This window comes from Salvelinus sp. IW2-2015, linkage group LG1, assembly GCF_002910315.2.
Source record: "Salvelinus sp. IW2-2015 linkage group LG1, ASM291031v2, whole genome shotgun sequence".
Taxonomy (NCBI): Eukaryota; Metazoa; Chordata; class Actinopteri; order Salmoniformes; family Salmonidae; genus Salvelinus; species Salvelinus sp. IW2-2015.
This window is the reverse complement of record NC_036838.1, coordinates 34169322-34187987: the sequence shown is the minus strand read 5'-3', so window position 1 is coordinate 34187987 and position 18666 is coordinate 34169322. Positions and strand designations below refer to the sequence as shown.

General features: G+C 44.2%; 1 protein-coding gene and 4 non-coding genes across 6 annotated transcripts; 1 reads left to right on the top strand and 4 right to left on the bottom strand.

Annotated features, from left to right (window-relative positions):
- Positions 1-1296: 1296 nt before the first annotated feature.
- Positions 1297-1432, bottom strand: LOC111970993 (U4 spliceosomal RNA). The gene has a single exon (XR_002878200.1). It is a non-coding gene; the product is annotated as a U4 spliceosomal RNA (small nuclear RNA).
- Positions 1433-1815: 383 nt separating this feature from the next.
- LOC139028520 (U4 spliceosomal RNA) lies at positions 1816-1952 on the bottom strand. The gene has a single exon (XR_011480763.1). It is a non-coding gene; the product is annotated as a U4 spliceosomal RNA (small nuclear RNA).
- A 594-nt stretch (positions 1953-2546) lies between these two features.
- On the bottom strand, positions 2547-2688 carry LOC111970980 (U4 spliceosomal RNA). Its single transcript, XR_002878193.1, has one exon. It is a non-coding gene; the product is annotated as a U4 spliceosomal RNA (small nuclear RNA).
- Positions 2689-3784: 1096 nt separating this feature from the next.
- LOC111970986 (U4 spliceosomal RNA) lies at positions 3785-3926 on the bottom strand. The gene has a single exon (XR_002878195.1). It is a non-coding gene; the product is annotated as a U4 spliceosomal RNA (small nuclear RNA).
- Positions 3927-6330: 2404 nt separating this feature from the next.
- On the top strand, positions 6331-18338 carry LOC111966218 (tubulin monoglycylase TTLL3-like). 2 transcript variants are annotated; one of them, XM_023990695.1, is made up of 13 exons: positions 6331-6430; positions 8511-8583; positions 12300-12391; positions 13421-13577; positions 14132-14187; positions 14331-14459; positions 14686-14800; positions 15166-15291; positions 15376-15559; positions 15819-15964; positions 16294-16537; positions 16755-17190; positions 17372-18338. In XM_023990695.1, exons 2-13 carry the CDS (start codon positions 8568-8570, stop codon positions 18155-18157), a joined length of 2487 nt encoding a protein of 828 aa, XP_023846463.1. In that variant the 5' UTR covers positions 6331-6430; positions 8511-8567; the 3' UTR covers positions 18158-18338. The 2 variants fall into 2 exon arrangements, with proteins under 2 accessions (XP_023846463.1, XP_023846455.1); XM_023990687.1 differs by having other exon boundaries at positions 15166-15559.
- The last annotated feature ends 328 nt before the right edge of the window (positions 18339-18666 follow it).

Genomic DNA, 18666 nt, shown 5'->3' with positions numbered 1-18666 from the left:
ACGAGTAAGAATAATGAGTTTTACTACAGGGACACAGTCTTGGAAATCCGTCATGAAGACAACGTGCACCTGCTAATATTGGTTTCCTATTGAACATACTTCTTTCCGTATGAAATATTATAGTTTGATTACATTTTAGGGCATCTGAAGATTAAATAGAAACATATTTCGACTTGTTGAACCAAAGTTTAGGGGTAGATTTTCGGATTCCTATCTTGGCATGTTGAACGAGTGGATTACTCAAATCGATGGCGCCAACTAAACAGACTTTTTGGGATATAAAGAAGGATTTTATCTAACAAAACGACACTACATGTTATAGCTTGGACCCTTTGGATGACAAATCAGAGGAAGATTTTCAATAAATAAGTGAATATTTAATCGCTATTAGTGAATTTATGAAACCTGTGCCGGTGGAAACATATTTTGATGTGGGGCACCGTCCTCAAACAATCACATCGCATGCTTTCACTGTAAAGCCTACTGTAAATCAGACAGTGCAGTTAGTTTAACAAGAATATAAGCTTTCAACTGATATAACCTTTCTAGGACATGCGTTCCGCTAGCGGAACCCCTGACAACATTCCGCTGAAAAGGCAGCGCGGGAAATTCAAAAATATTTTGGGGAAATATGTAACTTTCACACATTAACAAGTCCAATACAGCAAATGAAAGATAAACATTTTGTTAATCTACCCATCGTGTCCGATTTAAAAAATGTTTTACAGCGAAAACACAACATATGATTATGTTAGATCACCGCCAAGTCCAAAAAACATAGCCATTTTCCCAGCCAAAGATAGTAATCCCAAAAAGCAGAAATAGAGATAAAATTAATCACTAACCTTTGATGATCTTCATCAGATGACACTCATAGGACATAATGTTACACAATACATGTATGTTTTGTTCGATAATGTGCATATTTATATCCAAAAATCTTAGTTTACATTGGCGCCATGTTCAGAAATGCCTCCAAAATATCCTCCAAAATATCCGGAGAGGAGGCAAGAAGAAGTGGGTAAAGTGGTTTTGGGTAACTTACTACTTGCAACAATTAGAGGCAGTGTGGGGGCAAAGCTGAAATTGTGTGCCCAAACACACTGTTGCTGAGTTAATTCTCCCCAACACTACTTCTGACACAGCATATACTACTGACACCTTTTTTCTGTTTTTACCTAGTTGCAAGATAATGTTCACCTGTCAGCTGAATCATCAAAAATGTTATAGAGGAAATGAGTTGGGTTCAGCCCATTTTTGGTCTTGGCACTATCTTCTCTTCCACATTTATAGTAGTCTCACAAGAGACTATCAAAAATTGCCAGGGTTGACTATATTTCAAATCATCCCAGGGGTATGGGTTAAGTTTTCAACTAGCAATAATCACCCTCAGATGGACTTCATAGGCTACGATATCGCATCTGGAAAGAATGTCAAAGGAAGCTACTCAAACTGTTTGCAGTGTCTTGCACAGCTTCTCCACTAACGGTATTATTGTGTTGTTACATTGGTATGTCTAGCAGTTCGCCCCCTACCTAACACTTTGGTGATTCTTGATTACATGTAATTCATGGCAAGGTGGGGTACTTATACAATAGATGTTACCTTTTTTCCAGTAGTAAAAAAACAATATCAAGAGCAAAGCATTTTGGGTAATCTGCACCACTGGCTCAGCTGCAATGGGTCGCAAACCCACCCAAAACCTATTCAACTCAACCTTGCCACCGGTGCCTCTAATGGAGGTGTATAACGTGTCTAAGGGTACCTTACTTCTTGCAAGAATTAGAGACAGTGTGGACCAAAACCCCCGTTTCTGAGACTATTCTCCCCAAGACTACTTCTGACTATATTTCAAGTTATTCCAATGTAGAGTTTTGGGTTAAGTTGTCAACCAACAATAATCACTCCTCGGATGGACCTCATAGGCTATGATATCGTCTCTGTGCAAGAATATAAGAATACAGCTACTCAAAAGGTTTTCAGTATCTCGAACAGCTTCTCCGCAAACTATATTATTTTTTGTTACATTGGTATGTCTAGCAGTCCGCCCCCTACCTAACACTTTGGTGGATTCTTGATTACATGTCATTAATGGCAAGGTGGGGTACTTGTTCAATAAATGTTACCTTTTTTTCCTGTACAAAACCAATATCGAGAGCAAAGCACTTTGGGTAATCAGCACCACTGGCTCAGCTGCAATGTGTCGCAAACCCAAAACCTTTTCAATTAAATCTTGCCATCACTGCCTCTAGAGGAGGCAAGAAGAAGTGGGTAAAGTGGTTTTGGGTAACTTACTACTTGTAACAATTAGAGGCAGTGTGGGGGCAAAGCTGAAATTGTGGGCCCAAACAGGCTGTTGCTGAGTTAATTCTCCCCAACACTACTTCTAACACAGCATATCCTACTGACACCTTTTTTTCTGTTTTTACCTAGTTGCAAGATAATGTTCACCTCTCAGCTGAATCATCAAAAATGTTATAGAGGAAATGAGTTGATTCAACCCATTTTTGGTCTTGGCACTATCTTCTCTTCCACATTTATAGTAGTCTCACAAGAGACTATCAAAAATTGCCAGGGTTGACTATATTTCAAATAATCCCAAGCGGGGTATTGGGTTAAGTTTTCAACTAGCAATAATCACGCCTSAGATGGACTTCATAGGCTACGATATCRCATCTGCGAAAGAATGTCAAAGGATAGCTACTCAAACTGTTTGCAGTGTCTTGCACAGCTTCTCCACTAACGGTATTATTGTGTTGTTACATTGGTATGTCTACTCAGTTCGCCCCTACCTAACACTTTGGTGGATTCTTGATTACATGTAATTCATGGCAAGGTGGGGTACTTATACAAAGATGTTACCTTTTTTCCAGTAGTTAAAAAAAAATATCAAGAGCAAAGCATTTTGGGTAATCTGCACCACTGGCTCAGCTGCAATGGGTCGCAAACCCAAAACCTATTCAACTCAACCTTGCCACGGTGCCTCTAATGGAGGTGTATAACGTGTCTAAGGGTACCTTACTTCTTGCAAGAATTAGAGACAGTGTGGACCAAAACCCCCGTTTCTGAGACTATTTCTCCCAAGACTACTTCTGACTATATTTCAAGTCATTCCAATGTAGATTTTGGGTTAAGTGTTCAACCAACAATAATCACTCCTCGATGGACCTCATAGGCTATGATATCGTCTTCTGCCAAGAATATAAGAATACAGCTACTCAAAAGGTTTGCAGTATCTCGAACAGCTTCTCCGCAAACTGTATTATTTTTGTTACATTGGTATGTCTAGCAGTCCGCCCCCTACCTAACACTTTGGTGGATTCTTGATTACATGTCATTAATGGCAAGGTGGGGTACTTGTTCAATAAATGTTACCTTTTTTCCTGTACAAAACCAATATCGAGAGCAAAGCACTTTGGGTAATCAGCACCACTGGCTCAGCTGCAATGGGTCGCAAACCCAAAACCTTTTCAATTAAATCTTGCCATCACTGCCTCTAGAGGAGGCAAGAAGAAGTGGGTAAAGTGGTTTTGGGTAACTTACTACTTGAACAATTAGAGGCATGTGGGGGCAAACTGAAATTGTGGGCCCAAACAGCTGTTGCTGGTTATCTCCCCAACACTACTTCTGACACAGATATACTACTGACACCTTTTTTCTGTTTTACCTAGTTGCAAGATAATGTTCACCTGTCAGCTGAAATCTCAAAAATGTTATAGAGAAATGAGTTGGGTTCAGCCCATTTTTGGTCTTGGCACTATCTTCTCTTCCACATTTATAGTAGTCTCACATGAGACTATCAAACATTGCCAGGGCTGACCATATTTCAACTCATCCCAAGCGGGGTATTTGGTTAAGTTTTCAACTAGCAATAATCACGCCTCAGATGGACTTCATAGGCTATGATATCGCATCTGCGAAAGAATGTCAAATTACAGCTACTCAAACTGTTTGCAGTGTGTTGTGTTGTTACATTGGTATGTCTAGCAGTATAGACAAGTGTCTGGTCCTCCTACTCCAAACTGGAACCATCTCACCCTGGTACAGTATAGCACAAAAACATTACCTCATGTTATCTGGAATGCTCTTTAGGTTTTATCATCCAAAGACATCGTAAATCTCCTCCGTCAGTGCTATCTCATAGAGGCCCTCCTCAGTAAAACACACACAATAGTTAACAGAACACTCTATTCTGTCGAATAAAACAACCATTATAATGCAATACAAGCATTATAACATAATCTTGCAATTTCCACGACAGGGCCCATGCCAAATCTTTTCAGCCTTCTGAGGGGTAATAGCCATTGTCATGCCCTCCTCACGACAGTGTTTGTGTGTTTGAACCATGATAGGCCCTTAGTGCTGTGGACACTGTCGATTTGAATGGGGGCGTGTTCTGCCCTCTGTTCCCTGTAGTCCACGATACTCTCCTTTGTCTTGCCCACATTGAGGGAGAGGTTGCTGCCCTGGCACGATACTGACTCCCAATAGGCTGTCTCATTGTTGTCAGTGATCAAGCCTACCACCGTTGTGTCATCAGTGCATATTGAACAATTATATTGCAAAGTACAACCTTACCTAAGTATCATGGGTCCATAAAATGGGGTATCAGCCTACTCAGTGACACCACAGAACACAACTGTGAAGAGTTTACCCAAATATTAGCATCGTAGCTCTTATTGCAGGACTTTGACTGTGGGAAATCACCTCACTATTCAACCTATTGACTGGTGAGCTAATGTGGCTCATTTCAAAGTAGTGTCAAAGTCCTGCAATCAGAGTTATGACCTTAATATTTGTGTAAACTCTTCACAGTTGTGTTCTGTGGGTGCCACTGAGTAGGCTGATACCCCATTTGATGGACCCAAGATCCATATGTAAGGCTGTATATTACAATATGAATGTCAAATACGCACAATAGACGGGCTGGTGAGGTCATTTCCATTTTAGTCATTTAGCAGACACTCTAATCCAGAGCAATTACAGTTAAGTACCTTGCTCAACAGCACCAACATATTTTTCCCTTAGTCRGCTCGGGGAGTAGAACCAGCAACATTTTGGGTACTGGCCCAACACTCTTAACCGCTAGGTTACCTGCCGCCCGCAGTCCTGCAATATGAGCTACAACACGAATGTTTATAAACTCTTCATAGTTGTGATCTCTGGGTGTCACTGAGTAGGCTGATACTCCATTTCATGGACCCAAGATCCATAGGTAAGGCTGTACATTGCAATATGAATGTTCACTACACAGTAAGTTGACTGGTGAGCTAATATGGCTCTTTCCCCAGTGGTGACAAAGTCCTGCAATAAGAGCCACAACGCAAATATTTGTGTAAACACTTCCCAGTTGTGTTCTGGATTGATACCCCATTTCATGGACCCAAGATTGCAATATGAATGTTAAATACGCACAATAGGCTGAATAGTGAGGGGATTTCCCACAGTTAAAGTCCTGCAATAGGAGATATGACGCTAATGTTTGTGTAAACTCTTCAGAGTTGTAAACATTTCATGGACCAAAGAGCCATAGGCAAGGCTGTACAATGCATACAATATGCCCCCAATGCAATTCTGAAGTCTAATACAGCCACAGTGCGATTTCAACTGATTTAGATTTTTGGGTAAAATGAACGAATTGTCTTTTGTTGAATTTATATAACAACATTCCAAACGTGTTAAGCATTATCTTGTCCAAATATGGAATGATTCCACTATTCGTATCTGTTTGCACCAGTTTCAATATGGGACTTTGATTTTGAAGGTGAACCACAAATTCTACTATTATGGCTAATCATTATTGTGTCTAGCTTCACATAGGTGCAAAAGCAATGAGCAACTGCACCATGACATTGATCTACCATTGGTGTGTTAGATACCACCCACATGAGTTTGATTGACACCCCATCATTATCATATTTGAGGAGGAAATACAGAAATAAATGAATGAATAAATATATATATAAATAAAATGAATAAACACATAGATGATAATTAAATACATACAGATATGTAGAGAAAATGTATCCATTTTTATCAGTATTTTTGAATTTCCTTTCTCATTTAATTATGTGTTGATTTATTGTTTAATTTATCTATTTATGTATGCATTTATTTATTTATTAATTTAATTCTAATTATGACAGGTTTGGACCTTCCATATCTCCTCGCCGTCTTCTCCAACCCATTGGATGAGAAAGCCAGAGGTCCCGCCCCACTGACCATCCCCTCCAATGGGTTTTGAGAAGAGGTGAGGCGAGAGCAGGAAGGACACAAGCATTCTGCAATTGAGATTCTCCCAGTGTGTAGGAACTTGAGGGAGGAGGCGGGATTGCGCAGGTGTGCAGGTAGCAGTTGGGTCACGGCAGTCAAAAGGAAGCAAAATGGTGCAAGAGGAAGCTGGGGGAATAAAAGCACCATGGGAGGACAGGTGAGTTCACAGTGAGTGCAGAAATGACCGTGAGCATGATATTTGAAGCTTAGATACAGATATTTTTATTGGTAAAAGATTTCCCATGTGTTTAATAACCCCATTATCTGTATTCAACTAATTGCCTGGGAATGTTTGTATTTTCCATATTGCATGGTAATGGAATTATGCTGAGACTCCTATTTTTCACTATAAAATGTATACTAAATATAAACCAATGTTCCCAGAACATTGCACTAAAACACATTTACAGGAAGGACTATGCAGCTACAACATTTGGTAACAGAATAAAACTGAGGGAGATTTTAACATCATTCTGTTACCAAACTTTTTTCCAGTAAATTTTTTTGTGTTTGTTTTACTGTGGAAATTGTTCAAAGTAGTCATTGTCCATAGAGTTGTATGGTTTGATATACTTTACAATCAATGGTTTTTGTTTGGCATACAGCATTATTCCGTTACCATGGAATTGCCCATAGGCTACTCACTGTCTAACTATAGACTGTATAGATTACTGCACTTCATTGCTCATTGGGAGAGAGGATATTGTGAGTGTCTTTTCATACCTGATAATKAACTAATTATTGTAGACTTGTCTAGCCTCAGATGTGACAGTACATATTTAATTTCTATTATTGAGTGGGCTAGGTGACGAGGTAGCTGTAACTAGGTAAAAATAATTGCATGTCAACATTGTGCATTGGGATTTCTGCCCTGTGTTTGTGTGCATGTGTTTATTTGGTGAACATGACCACAGTCTGTGAAAAGCCTCAGGTGCATGTGGGAGGGATGTATATGTAATTAACTCCAGAGAGGGTGGGTGGATGGGGGTTGGGCAAAACAGGTTGCCACAGATTAACAACCACCTGACCCAGAACACTACCCACTAGCTGTGTCATTTTAAGAGAACCTGCCCCACAGACAGCTAACAGCAGAACCTGTGGCTGTGTTTGAAAGTGTAAAATTCATGATGCATTGTGGGTAAATGGTGACTGACTGATCTATAAATATTAATAAGTAGTTATTTATGATGCAMGGTGATTTGTAGATCAATCAGTCGGCAGTTGCCTTCACTGTCGGCTTCACTCTGTGAAGTGACTGCTTAGTCTACACTGTAAAAAAAATCATGTTGTTTTTACGGTAATTTACTGGCAGCCAGTTACCTGTAAGTTGCTGRAAAAAAAGTCCAGTATGTTAGAAACTTTACAGTAATGTACTGGTAAACCAAAGTTTATTTGGAATTTATGGTAACATACTGAACCTGTTTCTTTACAGTAACTTACAGGTAATTGGCTGCCAGTAAGTTACTTTAAAAACAAAAGGATATCATTTTTGTGTATACATACACAGCAAATGATCCAGTGTTAAATTAACACAGATTCTGTTCATTTAAATACTGGTCCAGTGTCTATACGGGTCTACACTTTTCAGTGTTAAATTAACACACTGCTTAGTGTAAAGCCTTATTTGCATATTTCCCAGAGTGYCTTGCTGTATTTGGCTGTATTTGTTAGGGAAAGAGATATGGTTGTTGCATTCATCTATTTCCTGTCTTCTGGCCTTAACCAGGTGAGCTCCTCCATGTTGTCATTAATTAAATAACAGTACAACACATTTTTAGGGCCTTACTTTGAGAGTCTAATGTTACCCTAATGCAGTGGCCTGACATTTGTGGTTTTCAAGGCTGCAAGTCACATTCTAATGAACTGTGAAGGGATGTGTGATTCTTATTGGAATCCAGCCAGAGTGAGGATATCCAACCCCAACCTGCATTCAGAATGATTGCCGGGTTTGGGAAGATAAAATGATGACTACCTAAACCATCTGTACTGAAACAAACATTTTAGTAATGGGTGCAACAAGTCCAATTAACAGATTGTATTAGTTTAGAATTTTTTTTGTTATTTATTTGAGTAGCATAAGATTAATTCATCCATCAATGCAAAAACAATTCAAAAAATTAGGCGATTTAGGAGTAACAGTTGGAGTGGAGCTAGCGGTTGCCTGTGCCATAAAGGTCCAGACCTATTGGCTGATAGTAGGTTAACTACAGCATGATGATTATCTATTCTCTTCTTAGATGACCAGAGAGAAGGGGACACCAGAGTGACAGATTTTAGCCAACCCTGAGAGCAGCATGCAGCACATGCCTCGTAAGAACACGAACACGAACACACACACACACACGCACACGCACACGCACACGCACACACACACACGATGTTGGCAGCATACTGTATGGCTGCCACTTTGCTATTTAGTTATAATTTTGGTGTTTATCTTTACTTGTTTTGCACTAAATATATCCTCTATCATTTCTTATGATCAACAAAAACTTTTAAACATCAGATCGACCGTTATTAACCTCAATTCCAGCTTCGACTTCGACTTTGCCCCGGGCTCTTTGTGTAATTACAACCCATTTTTCGGGCTATCCAAGAGGAAACGCTGGTGAAAAGAGGTGAAGGGAAAACCGGTCACATTCTATTGGCCAATGTACAGTCTATTGATAATAAAACGGATGAACTCCCTTCGCGGATTTGCTATCAACGGGACTCTCGTAACTGCAATATTCTCTGCTTTTCTGTAACATGCACTGTAACAAATTGCTGTACATTTATAGCAAAACTTTCAGTTAACTACTGTAATTATAAATTACTTAAATGCGTCACCTTCTCCAATGTAAACATGGCGTTTAAAAAATGTAATTTTTTTTTTTTTTTTTTACAGTCTTTTTATATTATTTTAATAGATGCCTAAACCTCACAAGTTTTGAAAAACTCACTAATGCTTCTATAACTCTCGTCCCCTTGGAATGAGTGCAACCAAAACCAAACTCCTCTCCAAAAYGACAAAACATGCAGGCAAACTAAATTGTGAGCCAGGGCAACACACTGGCTAAACACAAAACACAAAACCAATTGACTGCCCACCCTTGAAAGACAATCAGCTACCAAGTTGTCCTTACCACGGACATGTCTGATTTCAAGGGGAAACTCCTGCAATATCCGTAGTAACTTTCCTCTCGTGATATTCCTCAGTGGAATAGCCTTTGGGAAACGAGTGGCAGCGCACATGATGGTTAAGAGAAACTGGTTACCACTCTTTGCTTTGGGCAAAGGACCAACACAATCCACCAGAACCCTTCTGAAAGGTTAGTCAAAACCAGGAATAGGCTGCAAAGGTGCAACCGGCACAGCTTGGTTAGGTTTATCCGTCCGCTGGCAAACTCGACAGGATTTACAGTAAGACACAACATCCTGTTTCAGACCAGGCCAAAAGATGTTATGCAAGATACGGTCATACGCCCTGTTGATGGCCTGCTATACTACCATCGTGAGCCATCCTCAGTATCTCTTGTTGAAGTATAACTGGAATGACAATTTGAGATACACTGGGCCAATCGTCTTGCCCAGAAGTGGTGCGAGAATGCCATTTCCTCATTAGAACACCATCTCTGTCAAAGTAACCCACATGAACTTCCTCAAACTCCTCCGGACGTATCTCTGCAAAAATAGGAGAGAGGGAAACATCTTTACTCTGTTCAGCAATCGGTTGCTTCCTAGACATTGAAGTGTCAACTGTAGGAACCCTCTCTTCCTTCAGTGGTCCTACAAACTCGCTCACCTTTGGGGTTTTCAAAGGAGAGGTCAACTCAGGTTTAGCGAAATCAGGATCACCCATAAATGTCTCGGTCAGATCAACCATGGTGGGATTGCTCACATCCTCAACACTGCCGATCACTAACGAGGTGACACCAATCGGTGCACCCTATGTGCTAACGAGGCTCCCAAGGGGCGCTGCGGTTTAAGGCACTACATCTCCGTGCTTGAGGCGTCACTACAGACCATGGTTTGATCCCGGGCTGCATCACAACCGGCTGTGATCGGGAGTCCCATAGGGCGATGCACAATTGGCCCAGCGCCGTCTGGTGTTAGGCCATCATTGTAAAATTAAAATGTGTTCTTAACTGACTTTCCTAGTTAAATAAAAAAACATGCTATACATGCTATTGTCCAACCTCAAAACATACATGGAAAAAATAAACCTATAACAAGGGGTATGCTTCTTCAGCAACAGCAAATACTGTGCTGGCTCTAGTGCAGTGGAAGTCCCGATCCATTGTTCACCCGTCTTGGAATACCTGATGGTCAAATGCTGACCCTTCTACCTATCCAGAGAGCTTTCATCTGTTATCGTGACTACTGTATATATTCCTCCTTAGGTCAAGAAAAAAACAAGCTGACACTTAACGAACTGTACGAGGCTATGAACAAGCGGTAAACCATGAACCCGGAGGCTGCTTTTCTTGTTGCCAGGGATTTTAATTCCACTTCATTAAGACATGTAACACCCAACTTCCATCGACATGTTTCTTTCGTCACTAGGAGCAATAAAAACCACTGTTACTCTACCCACAAGCAAGCATAAAGGCCCTCCCTCGTCCCCCCTTTCGGCAAATCAGATCATAACTCTATACTGTACAAGCAGAAGCTTAAACAGGAAGTACTCCGTTGGGAAATGGTCATCCGAATCGGAGGCTATGCTACGAGAGGGGTTGGTGCTGGAACTAGAAACTGGGATCCGTGCTATTGCTGGGGCCGGGACTGGATACCATGGGTTGATGCTGGGTCTGGTTTTGGGACTAGGCACCGGGAACCGGGAACCAGGGCTGCTGCAGGTTCTGGGTCTGGATCTGGGTTTGTAGAGGGGAGGAAGGACAACCTGAGGAGCCAGCAGACACACAAGGGAGCCCTAGATCCAGAGGTCAATGGTGATACTACCCTGTGACCTGCTCGCTCCGGGTGAAGGTTTGATCTTTGGTTCTTCCTCCACGCCTCATCTGGAGCTGGGGCTTGTGCTGCAAAATGGGTACTGGGTTGGTGCTGGGTCGGGATCTGGTTCTGTAGAGGGGAGGAAGGACAACCTGAGGAGCCAGCAGACACTCAAGACCCGGAGATCAGTGATGGGACTCGCCTGTGGCATGCTCGCTCCGTGTGTAGGTCTAGAGCTTTGGTCCTTCCTCCTCGCCTCTTCTGGTGTGGTGAAAAATGGCTCCTGGTTCTGGTCTGTTTCTGTGAGAGGGATAGGTGTAGAGCGAGGAAAGGGGAGAGAGATGGAGAGGGAGAAGGGAGGTGGTAGAGAGTATTTTCATTGGCCTGGGCTGGTGCTGAAGGAGGAGCGATGTGGCGGCAAGGCTGGACGATAGTGGGAACATGGCCTCGGCACACTCACCAACAGGTGGTACATGTATTTGGTGTGAGTGCCTCCGAGAGGGCAGTTCTCTGTACGTACCTTGTGCCATCTATGAATTGATTCCTTCGTGGGGAGGCAAACATGAACAGTCGTCGGAGGAAAGTCCTTCTGTTCGGAGTGTGTTGTCAGGGTCATGATGATGGTTTATTGGGGAGGTCTGATCTCACACTGTCACACACACACACCTAATTTGCTCACACACACAACACGCACACACATTCATACTGACTCTACACACACGCACGTACACATTGACCTACAATCATCATATACGCTGCTGCTACTCTGTTTATCATACAGTATATCCTGATGCCTAGTCACCTTACCCCTATACATATCTAACCCTACCACTCCAGTATCCCTGCACATTGTAAATATGGTATTGACACTGACCCTGGAACTGACCCTGTATATAGCTTACTTACTTTCTCGTGTTCTTCTYATTTCTATTTGTCGTGTTTTTATTTTACTTTACTTTTTAATACTTTTTTATAGTCCTACTGACAATAAAACAGCAACATTTTCTCTCAGACCTTGCGGGGGGCCCCACCAAACTGCGGTATGCCACTGACACCATACTGTATACTAAATGTATGCCTGTTTTCCCCCATAGAGGGGAGGGTGCGTTGCAGTCCATTTAATCTGCCAGAGATAAACCCAGACAGGCTGAAGACTGCCAAGGCTCTGGTGGAGAAGGCTGTCCAGGTAAGACAGTTGTCTCTCTGAGGCATAGGGAGCACAGGGGCATAAAGTTAGGTTCCCAATTTCCCAACCTCGTAACTAGCTACCAAGAAGCCATTTCAGGCTATCAATCAAGTTAGAGTAGCTAGCTTGTCTAACTATCTTGCACGCTGGCAAGGTTGGTAGACTTTAGAAAAGCAAGCAATAACTTCTATTTCTATATTTAACCCTGTAATGTGACTGAGAACACATTCACAGCAATGACCTTGGGAATAGTTACATGGGAGAGGAGGAATGAGACAGTTGGAAGCTGTGGATGATTAGTTGGCCATGATGGTATGAGGGCCAGATTAGAAATTTAGCCAAGACACCAGTATTAACACCTCTACTCTTACAATAAGTGCCATGGGATCTTTAGCGACCACAGGGAGTCAGGACATCCAAAAGACAGCACCTTACACAGGGAAATGTCCCCAATCACTGTCCTGGGGCATACAACCAGAGGAACGAGCATCTCCTACTGGCCCTCCAACACCATTTCCAGCAGCATCTGGTTTCCCATCCAGGGACAGACGATGAGCAACCCTGCTTAGCGTCAAAGGCAAGCCAGCAGTGGGATGCATGGTGGTATGCTGCTGGCAAACTAAATGTAATGAATAAGACTCCCATTCCTTTAAAAATAAATAGCCATATTTTAGCAGAGAAGCCCCTCAGCCATCCTCACATACTTTTTTGGGCCCCTTTAGATTTTTGGGGTGCATGACGCCCCTGGTCTCTTTCTCTCTCTTCTCTCCACACAACCACTGTCTGGGCCTACAGCAGACACACCACAACCAACACATTACCTACAGCAGTGGTCACCAACCCTGGCCACACTGAAGAGCGACAGGGTATGCAGGGTTTGGCTCCAGCCCAGCACTAAGGCTCCTGATTCACACCTGATCCAAAGGCTAGAGGAAAAAGCCTTCATACACTGCAGCTCTCCTTGACCAGGGCTGTAGACCAACTGACCTAAAGACACTTTCCTACCCTCTCTCTCTCTCTCTCTCTCAGCTGCGGAGGGTGTTCTCTGTACAGGGCCCCTATCCTGTGATCCGTGCTGCCTTGCAGGCCAGAGGTTGGGTGGAGCGTCGACTGCCACGCCCCGCCCCAAAACCAGCAAGCCATTGTCATGGTGAAGAGGATGGGGATGACAGTAATGATGACAATGGTAAGACGGAAGCTCTTCATTGAGCAAGCACATTAGGTTTGAATACATTTGTCAACCCACAATCAGACAGTGGCAAGGAAACTTTCAAGGAAGAAACTAGCTCTTGTGAGGTATTCTGTAGTCCACAAAGGCTGTAAGAGAGACTTCAACAGTTTTACGTTTGCGACTACTCATACTGTATAAGGTAAAGCAGAATCCCTGCTAATGGTATGGATAGGGCACTTAGATTAATAGCTGTAGTATAAATGTAATGGGAGCACCGGTAGGATGCTCCTAGTCCTAAGAATAAGATACAACCTGAGCCCATACCACATCAACCAAGATATGTCACACCGCACACATCACTCTCCTGTCAGAACAGAGCTTGTCATCGCTCGAGTGAGAGGTTGACCCCGACCGCAAATCTAGGATCAGATTAGCCTACTAAAAACCTAACCTTAACTATTAGGGGGATTAGAAAATATTTGGTCCTGTATCAGTGGTTAGGAGCAACAACCTTCTCCCATGTCTACTCCTATGTACTACATACTTTTATTCTCTCTCTTCCTTTTCAGACAGAGGGGTGGAGGGGGCGAGGGGGCACGACCCTGATGACATGCATGACCTCATGGTGAGCTGCTGTTCTCTCTCTTTCTCTGGCCCCGCTCCACTTCTCTCTCATCCACTTTTTTAGAAGATGTGGTGTTTGATGTGGCGTCACTGCTAGATTTTCCCCTTTCCTGTCACTCTTCCACTCACCCTTTCTTCCCCCAGTCTCGTCTGGTGCGAAATGAAACAACATACTTCTACTGGACGACACGGAGGGATGAGATTGACTGCCGCTCGTTACGGAAGGACCAGATGACCAATCACTATGCAAAGTCGGGCACTTTCACCACCAAGGTCACAGTCTGAATACAGATTGCACTCAATTCACTGAAGGAAATAACGGGAATACTCAAGCTACATTCTAGTGCCTCTCTCCCCCTCCCTTCTATTTTATTCTATTATCCTACTATTCTTTTCTCTACTTTACTCTATTTTATTCAGGGATACATAATATGAGTAATTATAATCTCTCTCTCTCTCTCTCTCTCTCTCTCTCTCTCTCTCTCTCTCTCTCTCTCAGGTGGGTCTGTGTGTGAACTTGAGGAACCTTCAGTGGTTTGATGCTACAAACCCAGACACATTCTTCCCACGATGCTACAGGCTCGGGGCAGATGATGAGAAACATGCCTTCATTGGTCAGGCCACTCTCTAACTGTCATTCTGTCCTGCACCCCAAGATGCATGTCTTTCTTTCTGTGATAGCTCAAGGTAGTAGTTTCCCTTAGGATCAGATGACCTTAACCCAAAGTCTCTAACCTTAACCATTAAAGGTATGTAACAGTATCTGATCCTGTATCAGTGGTTAGAGGGACCTTCTACCCACTTCTCCCTGAAGGCACTTGTCCTTCTGCAAGCAGCTCTCCATCCCCAATTCACAGTCAACATTACTGTATAGTACATGTTTATTAGGAATGTCTAATTGAGAAAAGTCATATTTTTCATTATCCTTTCTCTCTCTTTCTCTGGCCCCGCTCCACTTCTCTCTCATCCACTTTTTTAGAAGACTTCAGGAGGACCGCATGTACTAGTCTGCTCCAGCACATAGTGGAAAGGAGTGATGGAGAGGGAAGAGAGCAAGTAGAGGCAGARGAAGAAAAGGTGGAAGAGAACTTGTCACAATCCGAGGGTATCAGAGTGATATACTGCACACACACAATAAATTGCAATACATTGTGCCATTCTCAATGTCAAGCCAATAAGTCTTCCCCAGGCCCTAGGAAACGCAGAGCAACTCGATTGGTCAGTCCAAGAATGATTGACAGGGCTTTGCACGTATGCCAGGAGTTTCTCAACAGTTTGGACCACAGTGACATTGATGTCACCATGGAAACGCCACCCTCCCTCACAGAACAGCAGTGGGTCAAGTTCATGCATGACTACTACCTGGTCGTCCAGTGAGTGTGTTGTGTGTAGTCAAGGGTCATTAGTTAATCATTCATAGCTTCATTGTCTTTGCTCAGCTAACCCATAGGTACATACTAGCACTCAACTAAGGTATTTGGTTCAAATACCCCCCTCTGTGTTTCTCCCTCTCTCTCTCTGTGTGTGTGTGTGTGTGTGTGTGTGTGTGTGTGTGTGTGTGTGTGTGTGTGTGTGTGTGTGTGTGTGTGTGTGTGTGTGTGTGTGTGTGTGTGTGTGTGTGTGTGTGTGTAGTGAAGGTGTGGGGATCGAGGGCAGTGGTGTGTATGTGGAGCGTTGTCAGGCCATGCTGAATAGACTGCAGGTGTGTCCACAGCTGGAGACGGATGGCCTCCACAACATCTGGATCATCAAACCAGGGGCCAAGTCACGGGGCAGGGGTGAGGCTGGCTCTGTCTGTCTGTGTGTGTGTTCTGAGGGACAAGTTGATATGATTCGTGGGGCAGGTTGGGTGTGTGTCATAGGGTTTGCTGCGTATGTTAATGTGTATTTTAATGTTCATGTGTTTTTGTAACTCTTTCCCTTTCATATCTTATTAATGTCTACCCCTACACCCTCATTCCCCTGCTTTCTTTCCTTGTACTCCTCTCTCTCCCTCTCGTTGTTGTTGTCCCTCTTTCCTATCTTATATGCCATTCTCTTTTTGTCTCTCCCCCCTTTCTCCCTCCCTCTCAATCACCCTCTCTCTCCTCCTCCCACTCCCCTCCAGGTATAATGTGTATGAATCGCCTGGAGGAGATCCTGAGCCTGGTGGACAGTGACCCATCCCTAATCAAGGACAGTAAGTGGGTGGTGCAGAAGTACCTGGAGCGCCCCCTGTTGGTCTATGCCACCAAGTTCGACCTGCGCCAGTGGTTCCTGGTCACAGACTGGAACCCCCTGACCGTGTGGTTCTACCGCGAGTGCTACCTGCGCTTCTCCACCCAACCCTACTCCACACAGACCCTGGATAGGTAAGAGAGAAGGGGGGGGGAGAAGTGTGGAGGGGGGAGAATGAATGCATGAATGAATGAGAGAGAGAGAGAGGAGTGGGAGGCATGAGAAAGAACTTGCTTATTTACCTGATCCACATCAGTTTTCCTTTATCAAGAGGTATTCTAGATCAGTAATACCAAAAATATCAATAGTCCATTCTGTCCATCTCTCGCTTTCTCTCTCCGCCTCCATCAGCTCGGTCCACCTGTGCAACAACTCCATTCAGAAGCATTTCCAGCCGTCTCAATGGCGCCACCCGGAGGTGCCCAAGGACAACATGTGGTCGTGCTCCCAGTTCCGGGCCTTCCTGCATGCCCAGGGCCAGGGGGCATCGTGGGGGGCGCTGGTGGTGCCTGGGATGCAGCGGGCAGTGGTCCACGCCCTCCAGACAGCCCAGGACCTGGTGGAGGGGCGCAGGGGCAGCTTTGAGCTCTACGGGGCAGACTTCATACTGGGTCRGGACCTGAGGCCCTGGCTACTGGAGATCAACGCCAGCCCCACGATGGCCCCCTCCACGGCAGTCACCGCCCGCCTCTGCCCTGCCGTGCAGCTGGATACCCTCAAGGTGGTGCTGGACCGACGGGCGGACCCTGGTGCCTATACAGGGGGCTTTCAGCTCATCTACAAACAGGTGAGGCCAAGGATATATGCATAGACAGACATACATGCAGATAATTCGGACACAAGCTTGATGATCACATATGATGAGTCTATGYAGACTATGCAAAGCATTCCCAGGTACTATAAGGCATGAATAATACCCAGGCCCCATCAGGAGTGTGTGAACATATCTCTTTTCCTCATTCTCCCAGGCTACAGTTGAAGTCCCTCAGTACATGGGAGTTAACCTGCTGGTGGAGGGAGCCCCACTAAGACGACCCCGACTGCCCCCACATAGAATCCGTGTCATCCTTGACCCCCCTCTCACCACACACATTCATACCCGCACCAACCAATCAGCCCCAGAAACAGAGGACAAAGCCTCCAGTCATAGACCATCCCCATGCCGCCGCCCCTCGGGCAAAGAGAACCAATCAGGGTTAAGGGGGAATAGGTTCCACAAAAGAGATGAAGAGGGTGGAGCTCTGGGGCGCCAGCACACCCCTACTCTGAGGTTGTCTCAGAGAAKGGCAACAGAGCGCCCTCTGGCACTCCACAGCGAGCACCCGAAGAGGGCTTGTTGCCTGGGGATGAGTCTGAGCAGAAATTGGCCTCTCTGCCTGGTTCCCAGGACTCTGTCCCACTCCCTTAGCACCCCCTGTGGCATATTAGGAGGTGACACCCACCCCTCTCACCCTAAACCCCACCCCAGGCCTGCCCCAGGACCCTGCACCAACCGGCCCTTCCTCCCCCAGTCCTCCCTGGGACCCCCACGCAAGGCTCCAACCCGGAGCCTGCCCACCCTCTACGGCCCCATCCCAGGCCTGGAGGTCTTTGGCCTGCGCCCCAGCCCACTGACAGAACCCTTATCTGGGCCCTGTCCAGCTCTGGCCTCCGACCCTGGCCTCCGCATACACCAGTTCCTCCCCCACTTCCACAGGCAGGCTATGGCCACCTATAAAGGAGACTGCGCCGGCGGAGGACCCAAATCCTCTTGATGTAAAGCCTTATCTGAAACACAAGGGAAAACACAAAACTGACTTTGGCTTAGCATCTATGGGTAACGTCRTAATGTACTTGACAGACGGGGCTTTGCAGGGGGGGAAACGATCTCTTGAACTGTCATCATGTGTTACTTACTCACTTTTGGAATTTTATTTGTCTTGAAAGTAAAATGAAATKGAACATGAAATAAAGACTTTCCATCTGTGAAGTTAATGTGTCTTGTATTCAGTGTTAGACTACACATACAGGACCGCCTGCAGACATAACTATCAGTGATCCTAAAGATGAGTTTTTGTTAACTGGGTTCTTCCTGTATTGGTAATTGTATTTGGTTATGCATAAATCATACATATTTCAAATGACATTCAAATGAAAAGTTTAAAACAAGGTATTCAACCATTTCAGGAAATATCTAGTCAATACATCCTAAGCAACCAATCAGTTAACTCAAAAATACACAAGGAAAAAAAGCAGATTACAAAAGAAATCACAACTTTTGTTT